Raw genomic sequence first — 15,319 nt, forward strand, 5'->3', positions numbered from 1 at the left:
TGCTGAGCTTGGCCATGACCTGTGGACTCAAGGAGCCTGCCTGAACTCCCACCTGCTTGAGCAGCACCACGGGATGGAGCTGCTTGTCCACTGGAGGGCTGCCACTGAAGCTTGTGCAGCCTTCCCCACTTGATCCCCAGCAGCCCTTTTGGTGGGCCTCAACTGCCCCATTCTGAGCTCACAAGTGCCTCCGCGGTGTGAACATTCCTGTTAAGAGACAAAGGCGGAACAGGGTGCGGTGCAGAGCCAAAAGGGCACTCCTTCGAGCCGGAGTTGAACCAGCGACCTAAGGATGGCCGTGCAAGGGAGCCTACAGTCCTCCGCTCTACCAGCTGAGCTATCGAAGGAAGCATGGAGCCCTGCCCAGTACCTCGCCCATCACACACTCATCCAACGCTTCTCCATGCAAAGCGGAGAACAATGCCTCTGCTCCAACATCCTCATTCAAATAGACTCGGCTCCAACATCATACCACCTTGCTCAACCATTTAGTCCACCAAGGCATCCAAACCCACAAACAGAAAAACTCCTCAAGCTCCTTCCACGGCATCCTCTACAGCTGGACTCTCCTCAGGGCCACAAAGAGGCTTACCCGTATCCTACTGCAACTTCTCTCGATTCCATTTCACTCTGCTCTCTTTTGCCCTCTGGTCAAGCGCCAGACAAAAGTACATTTCCTCTACTCAGGAAGGTCCTCCTGAGTGCTGGAAGGTCACGTGTAAGCCCTCTGAACCTCTCTTTCTCCAGGCTGAACAGGCCCAGTGTCCTCAGCCCATTCGCTCGTAGAAATACCCCCATTCCCTGAGCTTCCCCATAGCGCTCCACTGAATTTACTGCCTTTTCGTGATGAATTTCCTCTACGGTGGAGCTCAAATCTGGACAGAGTGCTCGAGATGATATTGGACTTGTGTCAAGCAAAGAGGGAGAAAATAAGGTCTCCTGTAAAACTCCTGGTGATGCTCTTGTTACACCCCGGGATGTTACACCCCAGTAGAATGTCCTACTCTTTGCAGACTGGGTACACCGTGAGTTTCCACGGCCTCCAGAGGACACAGGCTCCAGGCAAAGGGCCCTGTGTCCGGGCAAGGGGAATGAAAAGCATTGGAGAATGCGGGCATCGATCCCGCTGCCTCTCACATGCTAAGCGAGCGCTCTACCACTTGAGCTAATTCCCCAACCCACGGCCTCTGCCTGAGGCCCTCTCCCCTGCCAGCCACCCACCCCTGGCCCAGCCTGCCCCACACCCGCACTCTGGGCCTTCCCATCGGACTGGCTCCCACACTCACACCCACCCACCCACTCACTTGCCTGAGGGAGGTGCCCTCTGACAAAACCAGACCTCGGGGTCAATCCCTTGGGAGCCTGACGGCATCCCCACCACCCTGGGTGTTTGGCTGTCTGAGCTCACCCACAACTTGGAGCATGCCCAAACGGTGGCCTTGCATGAAAATGGTACAAGAAGCCTCAGCAGAGACCTGGCCCTCCTTTGCACAGGAGGCACTTTGTAGCTGAACCTCTTGCCCTTGGTGCCTGTCTGAGAACCACTGGATCTGGGTCACAGCTCTGTCCGTGCCTGCCCACCGTTCCCCATTGATGCTGAGCTTGGCCATGACCTGTGGACTCAAGGAGCCTGCCTGAACTCCCACCTGCTTGAGCAGCACCACGGGATGGAGCTGCTTGTCCACTGGAGGGCTGCCACTGAAGCTTGTGCAGCCTTCCCCACTTGATCCCCAGCAGCCCTTTTGGTGGGCCTCAACTGCCCCATTCTGAGCTCACAAGTGCCTCCGCGGTGTGAACATTCCTGTTAAGAGACAAAGGCGGAACAGGGTGCGGTGCAGAGCCAAAAGGGCACTCCTTCGAGCCGGAGTTGAACCAGCGACCTAAGGATGGCCGTGCAAGGGAGCCTACAGTCCTCCGCTCTACCAGCTGAGCTATCGAAGGAAGCATGGAGCCCTGCCCAGTACCTCGCCCATCACACACTCATCCAACGCTTCTCCATGCAAAGCGGAGAACAATGCCTCTGCTCCAACATCCTCATTCAAATAGACTCGGCTCCAACATCATACCACCTTGCTCAACCATTTAGTCCACCAAGGCATCCAAACCCACAAACAGAAAAACTCCTCAAGCTCCTTCCACGGCATCCTCTACAGCTGGACTCTCCTCAGGGCCACAAAGAGGCTTACCCGTATCCTACTGCAACTTCTCTCGATTCCATTTCACTCTGCTCTCTTTTGCCCTCTGGTCAAGCGCCAGACAAAAGTACATTTCCTCTACTCAGGAAGGTCCTCCTGAGTGCTGGAAGGTCACGTGTAAGCCCTCTGAACCTCTCTTTCTCCAGGCTGAACAGGCCCAGTGTCCTCAGCCCATTCGCTCGTAGAAATACCCCCATTCCCTGAGCTTCCCCATAGCGCTCCACTGAATTTACTGCCTTTTCGTGATGAATTTCCTCTACGGTGGAGCTCAAATCTGGACAGAGTGCTCGAGATGATATTGGACTTGTGTCAAGCAAAGAGGGAGAAAATAAGGTCTCCTGTAAAACTCCTGGTGATGCTCTTGTTACACCCCGGGATGTTACACCCCAGTAGAATGTCCTACTCTTTGCAGACTGGGTACACCGTGAGTTTCCACGGCCTCCAGAGGACACAGGCTCCAGGCAAAGGGCCCTGTGTCCGGGCAAGGGGAATGAAAAGCATTGGAGAATGCGGGCATCGATCCCGCTGCCTCTCACATGCTAAGCGAGCGCTCTACCACTTGAGCTAATTCCCCAACCCACGGCCTCTGCCTGAGGCCCTCTCCCCTGCCAGCCACCCACCCCTGGCCCAGCCTGCCCCACACCCGCACTCTGGGCCTTCCCATCGGACTGGCTCCCACACTCACACCCACCCACCCACTCACTTGCCTGAGGGAGGTGCCCTCTGACAAAACCAGACCTCGGGGTCAATCCCTTGGGAGCCTGACGGCATCCCCACCACCCTGGGTGTTTGGCTGTCTGAGCTCACCCACAACTTGGAGCATGCCCAAACGGTGGCCTTGCATGAAAATGGTACAAGAAGCCTCAGCAGAGACCTGGCCCTCCTTTGCACAGGAGGCACTTTGTAGCTGAACCTCTTGCCCTTGGTGCCTGTCTGAGAACCACTGGATCTGGGTCACAGCTCTGTCCGTGCCTGCCCACCGTTCCCCATTGATGCTGAGCTTGGCCATGACCTGTGGACTCAAGGAGCCTGCCTGAACTCCCACCTGCTTGAGCAGCACCACGGGATGGAGCTGCTTGTCCACTGGAGGGCTGCCACTGAAGGTTGTGCAGCCTTCCCCACTTGATCCCCAGCAGCCCTTTTGGTGGGCCTCAACTGCCCCATTCTGAGCTCACAAGTGCCTCCGCGGTGTGAACATTCCTGTTAAGAGACAAAGGCGGAACAGGGTGCGGTGCAGAGCCAAAAGGGCACTCCTTCGAGCCGGAGTTGAACCAGCGACCTAAGGATGGCCGTGCAAGGGAGCCTACAGTCCTCCGCTCTACCAGCTGAGCTATCGAAGGAAGCATGGAGCCCTGCCCAGTACCTCGCCCATCACACACTCATCCAACGCTTCTCCATGCAAAGCGGAGAACAATGCCTCTGCTCCAACATCCTCATTCAAATAGACTCGGCTCCAACATCATACCACCTTGCTCAACCATTTAGTCCACCAAGGCATCCAAACCCACAAACAGAAAAACTCCTCAAGCTCCTTCCACGGCATCCTCTACAGCTGGACTCTCCTCAGGGCCACAAAGAGGCTTACCCGTATCCTACTGCAACTTCTCTCGATTCCATTTCACTCTGCTCTCTTTTGCCCTCTGGTCAAGCGCCAGACAAAAGTACATTTCCTCTACTCAGGAAGGTCCTCCTGAGTGCTGGAAGGTCACGTGTAAGCCCTCTGAACCTCTCTTTCTCCAGGCTGAACAGGCCCAGTGTCCTCAGCCCATTCGCTCGTAGAAATACCCCCATTCCCTGAGCTTCCCCATAGCGCTCCACTGAATTTACTGCCTTTTCGTGATGAATTTCCTCTACGGTGGAGCTCAAATCTGGACAGAGTGCTCGAGATGATATTGGACTTGTGTCAAGCAAAGAGGGAGAAAATAAGGTCTCCTGTAAAACTCCTGGTGATGCTCTTGTTACACCCCGGGATGTTACACCCCAGTAGAATGTCCTACTCTTTGCAGACTGGGTACACCGTGAGTTTCCACGGCCTCCAGAGGACACAGGCTCCAGGCAAAGGGCCCTGTGTCCGGGCAAGGGGAATGAAAAGCATTGGAGAATGCGGGCATCGATCCCGCTGCCTCTCACATGCTAAGCGAGCGCTCTACCACTTGAGCTAATTCCCCAACCCACGGCCTCTGCCTGAGGCCCTCTCCCCTGCCAGCCACCCACCCCTGGCCCAGCCTGCCCCACACCCGCACTCTGGGCCTTCCCATCGGACTGGCTCCCACACTCACACCCACCCACCCACTCACTTGCCTGAGGGAGGTGCCCTCTGACAAAACCAGACCTCGGGGTCAATCCCTTGGGAGCCTGACGGCATCCCCACCACCCTGGGTGTTTGGCTGTCTGAGCTCACCCACAACTTGGAGCATGCCCAAACGGTGGCCTTGCATGAAAATGGTACAAGAAGCCTCAGCAGAGACCTGGCCCTCCTTTGCACAGGAGGCACTTTGTAGCTGAACCTCTTGCCCTTGGTGCCTGTCTGAGAACCACTGGATCTGGGTCACAGCTCTGTCCGTGCCTGCCCACCGTTCCCCATTGATGCTGAGCTTGGCCATGACCTGTGGACTCAAGGAGCCTGCCTGAACTCCCACCTGCTTGAGCAGCACCACGGGATGGAGCTGCTTGTCCACTGGAGGGCTGCCACTGAAGCTTGTGCAGCCTTCCCCACTTGATCCCCAGCAGCCCTTTTGGTGGGCCTCAACTGCCCCATTCTGAGCTCACAAGTGCCTCCGCGGTGTGAACATTCCTGTTAAGAGACAAAGGCGGAACAGGGTGCGGTGCAGAGCCAAAAGGGCACTCCTTCGAGCCGGAGTTGAACCAGCGACCTAAGGATGGCCGTGCAAGGGAGCCTACAGTCCTCCGCTCTACCAGCTGAGCTATCGAAGGAAGCATGGAGCCCTGCCCAGTACCTCGCCCATCACACACTCATCCAACGCTTCTCCATGCAAAGCGGAGAACAATGCCTCTGCTCCAACATCCTCATTCAAATAGACTCGGCTCCAACATCATACCACCTTGCTCAACCATTTAGTCCACCAAGGCATCCAAACCCACAAACAGAAAAACTCCTCAAGCTCCTTCCACGGCATCCTCTACAGCTGGACTCTCCTCAGGGCCACAAAGAGGCTTACCCGTATCCTACTGCAACTTCTCTCGATTCCATTTCACTCTGCTCTCTTTTGCCCTCTGGTCAAGCGCCAGACAAAAGTACATTTCCTCTACTCAGGAAGGTCCTCCTGAGTGCTGGAAGGTCACGTGTAAGCCCTCTGAACCTCTCTTTCTCCAGGCTGAACAGGCCCAGTGTCCTCAGCCCATTCGCTCGTAGAAATACCCCCATTCCCTGAGCTTCCCCATAGCGCTCCACTGAATTTACTGCCTTTTCGTGATGAATTTCCTCTACGGTGGAGCTCAAATCTGGACAGAGTGCTCGAGATGATATTGGACTTGTGTCAAGCAAAGAGGGAGAAAATAAGGTCTCCTGTAAAACTCCTGGTGATGCTCTTGTTACACCCCGGGATGTCACAGCCCAGTAGAATGTCCTACTCTTTGCAGACTGGGTACACCGTGAGTTTCCACGGCCTCCAGAGGACACAGGCTCCAGGCAAAGGGCCCTGTGTCCGGGCAAGGGGAATGAAAAGCATTGGAGAATGCGGGCATCGATCCCGCTGCCTCTCACATGCTAAGCGAGCGCTCTACCACTTGAGCTAATTCCCCAACCCACGGCCTCTGCCTGAGGCCCTCTCCCCTGCCAGCCACCCACCCCTGGCCCAGCCTGCCCCACACCCGCACTCTGGGCCTTCCCATCGGACTGGCTCCCACACTCACACCCACCCACCCACTCACTTGCCTGAGGGAGGTGCCCTCTGACAAAACCAGACCTCGGGGTCAATCCCTTGGGAGCCTGACGGCATCCCCACCACCCTGGGTGTTTGGCTGTCTGAGCTCACCCACAACTTGGAGCATGCCCAAACGGTGGCCTTGCATGAAAATGGTACAAGAAGCCTCAGCAGAGACCTGGCCCTCCTTTGCACAGGAGGCACTTTGTAGCTGAACCTCTTGCCCTTGGTGCCTGTCTGAGAACCACTGGATCTGGGTCACAGCTCTGTCCGTGCCTGCCCACCGTTCCCCATTGATGCTGAGCTTGGCCATGACCTGTGGACTCAAGGAGCCTGCCTGAACTCCCACCTGCTTGAGCAGCACCACGGGATGGAGCTGCTTGTCCACTGGAGGGCTGCCACTGAAGCTTGTGCAGCCTTCCCCACTTGATCCCCAGCAGCCCTTTTGGTGGGCCTCAACTGCCCCATTCTGAGCTCACAAGTGCCTCCGCGGTGTGAACATTCCTGTTAAGAGACAAAGGCGGAACAGGGTGCGGTGCAGAGCCAAAAGGGCACTCCTTCGAGCCGGAGTTGAACCAGCGACCTAAGGATGGCCGTGCAAGGGAGCCTACAGTCCTCCGCTCTACCAGCTGAGCTATCGAAGGAAGCATGGAGCCCTGCCCAGTACCTCGCCCATCACACACTCATCCAACGCTTCTCCATGCAAAGCGGAGAACAATGCCTCTGCTCCAACATCCTCATTCAAATAGACTCGGCTCCAACATCATACCACCTTGCTCAACCATTTAGTCCACCAAGGCATCCAAACCCACAAACAGAAAAACTCCTCAAGCTCCTTCCACGGCATCCTCTACAGCTGGACTCTCCTCAGGGCCACAAAGAGGCTTACCCGTATCCTACTGCAACTTCTCTCGATTCCATTTCACTCTGCTCTCTTTTGCCCTCTGGTCAAGCGCCAGACAAAAGTACATTTCCTCTACTCAGGAAGGTCCTCCTGAGTGCTGGAAGGTCACGTGTAAGCCCTCTGAACCTCTCTTTCTCCAGGCTGAACAGGCCCAGTGTCCTCAGCCCATTCGCTCGTAGAAATACCCCCATTCCCTGAGCTTCCCCATAGCGCTCCACTGAATTTACTGCCTTTTCGTGATGAATTTCCTCTACGGTGGAGCTCAAATCTGGACAGAGTGCTCGAGATGATATTGGACTTGTGTCAAGCAAAGAGGGAGAAAATAAGGTCTCCTGTAAAACTCCTGGTGATGCTCTTGTTACACCCCGGGATGTCACAGCCCAGTAGAATGTCCTACTCTTTGCAGACTGGGTACACCGTGAGTTTCCACGGCCTCCAGAGGACACAGGCTCCAGGCAAAGGGCCCTGTGTCCGGGCAAGGGGAATGAAAAGCATTGGAGGATGCGGGCATCGATCCCGCTGCCTCTCACATGCTAAGCGAGCGCTCTACCACTTGAGCTAATTCCCCAACCCATGGCCTCTGCCTGAGGCCCTCTCCCCTGCCAGCCACCCACCCCTGGCCCAGCCTGCCCCACACCCGCACTCTGGGCCTTCCCATCGGACTGGCTCCCACACTCACACCCACCCACCCACTCACTTTCCTGAGGGAAGTCACTCCTCAAAAACCCCAGCGCTCAGCACCACCATCCCCAGCCCAGGTTTCACCTCAAACTGCCTTGGCCAGTCATCTTCTGCACCTCAAGCAAGAGTTCAGGGCTGTGCAGCCCTTGAAGGGGAATCACCCGGGCAGGGCCAAAAGGCAGTGGCACTGCAGGGTGCGGTGTAGAGCCAAAAGGGCACTCCTTCGAGCCAGAGTTGAACCATCGACCTAAGGATGGCCGTGCAAGGGAGCCTACAGTCCTCCGCTCTACCAGCTGAGCTACTGAAGGAAGCATGAGATGTGTCTGACACCCTTTTGTCCTCCCTAACCCAATCATGTCTCACCATAGACAACATACTTTCCTGCCTCTCAAATGTTGCTTCTGCCCACTTGTACCCTCATTGGGCCCATCCCTCTGGCACAGTCCAGCCTTATCCCACCTCTCCTCCTAAGCCTCCCACTGACAGATGTGCTGAACATTTTCCTCTGACTTCATTTTCATGAGTGCCCCGTCCATCTTGTGGGATGGCTATTTCTCTGCATGTTGTCTCTCCCAAACACATCATATTGCTTGCTGCTGTGAAGGCCTGCAGTGATCAGTGTTCCCAGGGTGGTGAAGGAGAAGGCTATTCATTATGAGAAAAATCTGAATGGACATCAATCCATGTGTTTGCTATGGGAACTAGGCAATGAACTCCTGTGTTCATTTCACTCTCCATTTTGGCCTCTTCCTTTTTCTCTACTCGTAATGAACCATAATTATCACATAACTAGGAATGTCACTTTTCGGGGGACCCACAGGGAAGCTCCTATGTAGCTGGTACTTCCTGTTATACCACATAGTTCTTGTCCTTACTTTTACTGTTTCTCGGGTTGGACCTCACAGAGTCCTTTTTCTCACTCATATGAATTGCACTACCAGTATATTGATCTCTTTCCCGTTACTAAATCATTACCAAATAGTATATGTCATTTTGGTGTGCAGGGAGTTGTTTTGTTAAAGTACAGACTGATATAGTGGGGACTGTTTTCCCAAAATCAAAATAAGAAAATACCTTATCTTTTGTTAACTGTACTATGTTGAATGTAATTCTGTTAGTATTCTAAAACAATACTAAGTAAAGCAAGTTTACAACTAATATTTTTCATCATTTTGAAACTACATTTTGTTCAAATTCTTATTTTTTATGAGAATGTTGGGGACATGGACAGGACAGAGGTTGTCTTTGGGTTTGTGGGAAAAGAAAGAAAGGCTGGAGATTGATTGTCTGATGCCTGCAATCACACATGGGTTTTGAAAGTAATACCTCTCCCATTTTTTTTTAGATTCTAGTAGCTAGGGTTTGTTTTCAGCTAAGAAAAGGGATAGATTGCATAAGCTACTGAAATACTTGGATGGCACATAATGTCATTAGTCATGCAAGACTTAGCTTGTTTTTCCAGTTCTTTTATTTCATGTTTTATTATATTTAAGGTACCACATGTTAAACATGACTGAAAATTTATGTTAAAGCTACCACAGGCACAGTATATTATATACGACTGAATGGGAACTCCTTCAGGCCATTAGAGAGACATGTTTAAGAAGTTATTTATTATCTGTGTGAAGGTGAACTGGGTTCGGCATGCGAGCTGAAGAGATCGTTGGCAGAGGTTGTTCCTAGGTTCATATCCATCTTGATATTGGCCGAATGTCTGCAAGGCAGGAACTGTCATCAGGAGCAAAGCAGTTACATTTTACTGGGCAATAGCCTGTACTGGGACTTCAGTGGAAAGTCAAGCAAGACCCTACTCTGATGATAAATTTTTTAGAAGAAGTGTGAGAACACTGCCCTCACACCACAAACAATATTTTTTGGCATAGCAGTCGTGGCTAGCTCCTGAAACTGTCGGAGAGAATATTTACAAAATGCAACATAGCTTGGCTGAGGTGAGGATCATGGAATTTCAAACACTACTAAATCACTTTTGATGCCACTAGAGGTCAGCACTAGTCATTAAATAAATGTCCTGAAAAAATCTTATTGCCAGTTCCTCAAAGGGAGTGGAGATTTTTGAAAGGATACACTTCTGTCTATGCTTGTTTTGCAAGTACATGTGAGCTCACACTGCCAGTGCTTCAACATGGTTGGAATCAAACCCTTTCTCCTCCAAGCTGTGTTTCCCCAGCACTGTCCCTGAGCCAACAGCCCCACACTGTTCCTGTCAAACTGTACCTACCCTTGGATGCCATAGCGCTGAGTACAGTCAGGGGAGCCCTTTCCTAGCAAAGGCTTCCCACCAGCTTAAACAGCCCAAAACAGCTGACAATCAATCAGCTTCCGCTGCTGTAAGGACTGTCTCGGAAGTGTGACAGTGAGGAATTAGGCCCAAAGACAGACACTTGAAACTGGGGCTGACTCGCTATGCTTTTCCACCTTGTGCTTCAGAAAGATGCTTCCTTTCTATTGCAAATCCTAACTGAGTTTTCCATCATCACTGTCTGGGCTTCTGCAAACACAGGCACTGTTTACAAAATTTTAATATAGCTACTATTGGTAGGCAATGGAGTACAGAATTTCCTTTGCTGTAAAGAAGATAATGTTGATGGGATAAGCAGTGTCATCATCATGTTTTTAAACAACCTTTAAAAAATCTTTATCTTTGTTGAAACCGGCTAAATGATGCAAATCAGGTGGCAATCATAATGCAACAAATGTGTGTGATTTGTTAGCATGCTGCAATCTGTGCTTTCAGCATATATCACTGTCTCCTTTAACATGGTAGCCGACCTGGCATCAATACGCAAAGTTCATGTTCAGTGTAACAGGAACACCTCTTTTACCAAAACTTTCCCGTTCGGTTACTGGGTCTCGCTTTTCTTCCACTGAGTCGTCTGTGCATATCAGAGCTGGAAAAAAGAAGGCTGAACAAGCTGGTCAGAAATATTATAACTCTACTAGAATTTTGTGATGTTCCGTAAGTGTCTGTACACATGCACACATATGCAGATGATTTTTTTTCCCCTTCTTTTCACATTTAGAAAACTTGCTCTGAAATATCATCCTGACAAGAATCCAGACAATCCAGAGGCTGCAGAAAAATTTAAAGAGATCAACAATGCTCATGCAACACTGACTGATCTGTCCAAGCGAAACATATATGACAAGTATGGATCATTAGGGCTCTATGTGGCGGAACAGTTCGGTGAGGAAAATGTTAACACCTACTTCATGCTCTCAAGCTGGTGGGCAAAGGTAAGCTGTTATTTTCTCTTGGAAATCATATGTTACAATGCTCACAGACAATTACATGCATGAGGAACCCCCAGAAAAACATGGTCTCTTTACAGGCTTAACAAATAGTAGGATCTGAATCTAAATCACTACGAAGAGCTTAATTAAACAACATTATCTGGAAAATCGACAATGGCAGAATGTAACATCAGCTCAGAATAGCGCTAACAAAGAACGTTTTCTTTTTCTTTTTAACTTGATAAATAGTTAAATAGCGTTCATGTTTTGTAACACTTTCAGACATTAATTAGATTTGAATCTAGTGCTCCAGGTTAATTTTGACTTTCTTTTCAGTAATGATTAAATAAAAATGACTCATTGTTCAAAAATGAAAAGTCCCACTTATGTGACAACTGGTTAATAACTTATTACAGCACAAATTTAGCTGTGTTCTTTGCTATATATAGCACACAGCGTAAGCAAGCAATAATAATACATAACACTGTGATTATGGTGTCATATGTGTGTCCTGGTGAGGGGGTGAGAGAAAGGAAGTGGAAGAAAAGGTGAGAAGGGTGGAGTGGAGGAAGACGGTGGGGAAGGAAGAGAATGATGCATCAAAACCTGGCATATTGCTCAAGGAAAAACACATCATGGTCTGTTCTAGTCATAAAGGAGTTGTGTTCATGTACTGTCTTAAGTCACTGGTATCCTCTCATGTCTGCATATGTCAAATTCGAGTGTTTCTGTAAATATTGAAATGTTACAGAAGTGTAACAAACCAACAGAAATGCAATGTGCAAAATCCATGCTGTCCCACCTATTTCCAGCAATAGAAGCACGGGAAAGCAAGGAGTTTGCTGGAATACATAGGAAAAATGATCTGTACTGTGTGAAGCAATCACACTGTGACAGCTTTGATCTGAGAATCGTGGAACATGGATTCCTCTGTTCAGCACGGGTCAGGCCAGTGCTTCACTGCCCTGCAGTCCCCTTTCAGACTGGGAGGTCACTTGGGCACTTCTGTGTGTCTGAGAAGCCGTAATGTGTCTGCTGAATCAGGATGAGAGGGAAGCTGCTCAAATGCAGAACAGTGAATGAAACCAATGGATAAAATACTGGTGGTTAAATTGCACTTGAAAGGGCGCAGTTGCACCCTCAGGATCAGGCTGGAGGCTGCCGCCCGCAGCTGCCTGGAGCTGACTCCTGCTGCAGGCAGGACTCCCCACCACAGACGTTGTCTTCTCCTGCTGGATCATTCCCTTTTTTCTTTGTTGTCCGCCTTCTCCTTTGGCCTCTTTGTCACCGTTCAGATGCCAGGAGGCGTTGCCTTAGAGCTGAGAGCGCAGCAGTATTGACTCCTCTAACAATCTTGGTAAACAAGGTTTTGTTCATTATTTGGTGCTTCTTTAGCTTTTATTTCCTCTTCTGCTTACCCATCTTTAATGGAGATTTTATGAAGTATAAAATCCTCTGTGGTTAGAAAATCAGGAACAGAAATAACCGATGTGACATTGACTCATAAGGAAAGTGAGTACAGAGAGAAGCTAATAAGTCCCTAACAGCTAAAGAAGGAATGTGTGGATTGTTTCAAGGGAACTATATCCCAGAGGTGAGATGAGATTTGTTGAATATCCCAGCAAAAGTAGTCACTGTTGCCTGGTTTTTAAGAATTCTGTGCAAAAAATCCAAAATACGCATATAGACTCATTTGAGGATTGTCGGAGGTGGTCTCTCTATCCCTCCCCCAACCCAAAATCTTGTCACCTCCAAAGCATAAACAGACCACCCAGTGTTTTTTGCAAGCTGAGCTCACTATTCCTCATCTCTCTTTAATTCGTGCACAAATGCTGGGTCAGTTTTAGATTTTTATATTGGCCATCATAATACTATTTCAGTCCGAGGCATCATCTGCAGATGACCTCTGGACCCCTGATTTCCTCCATTCTGGTCTTAAGTCCGGACTTAAGTCCGGACACAGCTTTCACTTGTTACCTTCCTTTTCAACTACAAACATCCCTGGTAAAACCTCTTCCCTATCACACTCATACTCAGAAAATCAGACAATTGTGAGGACTTGTATCATTAGAAGTCAGGAAACTCAAATGAAAGCAGAAATGCAAAGAGAAAATTAATTTTCTTTGGAGTGTCAGACTTCTTAGCAAGCATATTAAACTAGGAACATACTGACATGGGTAATGGGAATTTTAACTGCTTCTCCACTGGCAGACATAGGGGTTGTTTGTTTAACTGTTGTAGCAAAAAGCAATTCTCCCTCTACCATGAAGACAGTTTATGGATTTACTGATTTACCAACCATGATAGTAGAAGCACAAGAAATCTTGAAACATTTAAGGTATCATGAATGAATTTGAGTATTTTTCCCCTGTATGCTGTTACTCTGGTTTTTTTTCCTCGTTCTGTCCATTGTGGTGATTTATTCCTCCTTATGACATAAGTGATAAACAGCCAAATAACTTATTTTAGGGGTTGTGGGTTTTATAACAGTTTTAGGTGTCCATTGGAAGGAAAACATTTTAAAACAAAAAGTCACAGTCCTTTTTTTTCATTTAGAAGCACCTCACTCACTCTTGATACATGCCTATATTAATATTAGGCGTGTAAATATTCTTATTACATTCAAAGATGCTCCAGTTGGCCCCCACTAACATTGCCTGAGACACGCATACATAACCGAGGGTTATTTGTGTTGATTTGTTGTCAAAGTTTGACAATATTCCAATGTTTGTGCTTACTTTCTTCTTCAGCAGCATGTTTTCTTATGCATATAACAAACAGTTAGTAAAGGGCAGACTGTATAACTGTAATGCTAATGGCTATAATGCCTGGCTATATCTACAACCCGTATATGCCTGGCCACAAAGCTGTGCTGGCTTTATATATACATTCCACATACCAGCTTTGACTTGCTTTTCGGGAATGTCACTGACTTCCCTTTGCTCTTACGCCACTATGTCCATGAAGAGACGTGGAAGTTTCTCTGTTGTCACAAACACCTGGGTGCTGGCCTGGATCCACCCTGGGCCATGAGGCTGCCATCATGCACCCATCGAGCACAGCGTGGCAACACCAGCCTAAGGGGTCCCCTCCTGCAGCCCACTGCCGCGACATGGCACCCAGCCACCAGGACAAGCAGCTGCAGAGCTGTGCTGTTAACCCAGGCAGTGACCTGGCCTGGAGGAAGAAAAGCTCTGTTAATTGAAATTTGCTGGCTGTTGAACCTGACGGAGAGCTCTGGTCTCAGCCCCAGGCAGTCATGCTGGCTCTGCTGAAGCCTCCGCACTTTGTGACACAGGGACAGGAGTGAGCAGAGGGCAATGCAGGTGGGAACTTCTTGCCGTCTGAGTCCCCAGATCAAGAAACCACAGCCCGAGGAAACTAATTTAGGAGTTGTCACCTGGGTGCTCCTGCACAGGCTAATGGGGAGAGACAGACGCCCCCAATGGGCAATTCAAATCCTCCCAGGGCTGAATCACCCTCTGGAAGGGCTTCTATTCTAACTTGCCATTGACTATGTATTTTAACTTCCATTGACTATGTGGGGAGCCCACGGGGGCTACAGTCCTAATTTGGGTGCCTTACTTCAGTGCCTGAAGTTATGTGGGATGCATCTGGGTCTTTGCTTCTTTTTCTCTCAGCCTTGTTATTGACAGGAACTTGCCAGTAAATAAGTGTTTGTGAAAATGGTCTTGGGCAAATGAGTCATTTTTAAGATGGAAATGAGTCATTTTAAGGTAGGTGGGGTTTTGCATGCTGCCTGAAAGTTTTTTTCTGAGGGCCATCAGTTGAAGACAAACTTTCAAAAGTTGAGCATGCAGGGGCCTGTTGGTTGGTGTCTTCTTTGTGGACGTGGTCCTGAGTGGCAAGTAGGAGCTGGTGGGTGAGGAAGACTTTGTGGCTCTTGTTTAGGCACTTGGCCAGCGGCTGGCTCCTCTGAGTGCCACGCACTTGGGAACCTGAGTTTCTTTGACAATCTGCCTTCAGTTGGAAGAGGCAGCCACAAGTTTCAGGAAGGTCATTGCTCACGGGGTTTTCCTCCTGCTGTGTTTGACCCAGGGTCTGTTTGCAGTCTGTGGCCTGCTGACGGGCTGCTACCTCTGCTGCTGCCTCTGCTGCTGCTTCAACTGCTGCTGTGGGAAGTGTAAACCCAAAGCACCTGAAGGGGAAGAGCAGGAGTTTTGTGTGTCTCCAGAAGACTTGGAAGAGCAAATTAAGAATGACATGGAAAGAGGTGTGTATTATAGGGGCTTACTGTGTGGCAAAGCTGTTCAAAACAGTCTTTAAAGCCTGTAGGCCAGATGTTCTGCTCACAATGCTGATGCTGCTTCCAGACACCAGTGGAGATATGACAATTCAGTCCATCTAACACCATGACCTGATGAACTTCCCAAGTTGTGTGT

The 15,319-nt window shown here is 49.7% G+C and overlaps 1 protein-coding gene and 3 non-coding genes across 4 annotated transcripts in view; 1 reads left to right on the forward strand and 3 right to left on the reverse strand.

Moving 5' to 3' along the window:
• DNAJC5B (DnaJ heat shock protein family (Hsp40) member C5 beta) overlaps positions 1 to 15,319 on the forward strand; it is a 49,280-nt gene that overhangs the window by 28,234 nt on the left and 5,727 nt on the right. The window contains exons 3-4 of the mRNA XM_063324011.1: positions 10,706 to 10,919; positions 14,976 to 15,150. Coding sequence (XP_063180081.1) covers positions 10,706 to 10,919; positions 14,976 to 15,150 — 389 coding nt within the window. The remainder of the gene's footprint in view (positions 1 to 10,705; positions 10,920 to 14,975; positions 15,151 to 15,319) is intronic.
• Positions 259 to 347, reverse strand: TRNAY-GUA (transfer RNA tyrosine (anticodon GUA)). The gene is given in 2 exon segments: positions 259 to 294; positions 311 to 347. It is a non-coding gene; the product is annotated as a tRNA-Tyr (tRNA).
• TRNAA-AGC (transfer RNA alanine (anticodon AGC)) lies at positions 1,103 to 1,175 on the reverse strand. Its single transcript has one exon. It is a non-coding gene; the product is annotated as a tRNA-Ala (tRNA).
• On the reverse strand, positions 1,853 to 1,941 carry TRNAY-GUA (transfer RNA tyrosine (anticodon GUA)). Its single transcript is given in 2 exon segments — positions 1,853 to 1,888; positions 1,905 to 1,941. It is a non-coding gene; the product is annotated as a tRNA-Tyr (tRNA).

The sequence above is a fragment of the Chroicocephalus ridibundus genome, chromosome 2 (assembly GCF_963924245.1).
Source record: "Chroicocephalus ridibundus chromosome 2, bChrRid1.1, whole genome shotgun sequence".
Taxonomy (NCBI): domain Eukaryota; kingdom Metazoa; phylum Chordata; class Aves; order Charadriiformes; family Laridae; genus Chroicocephalus; species Chroicocephalus ridibundus.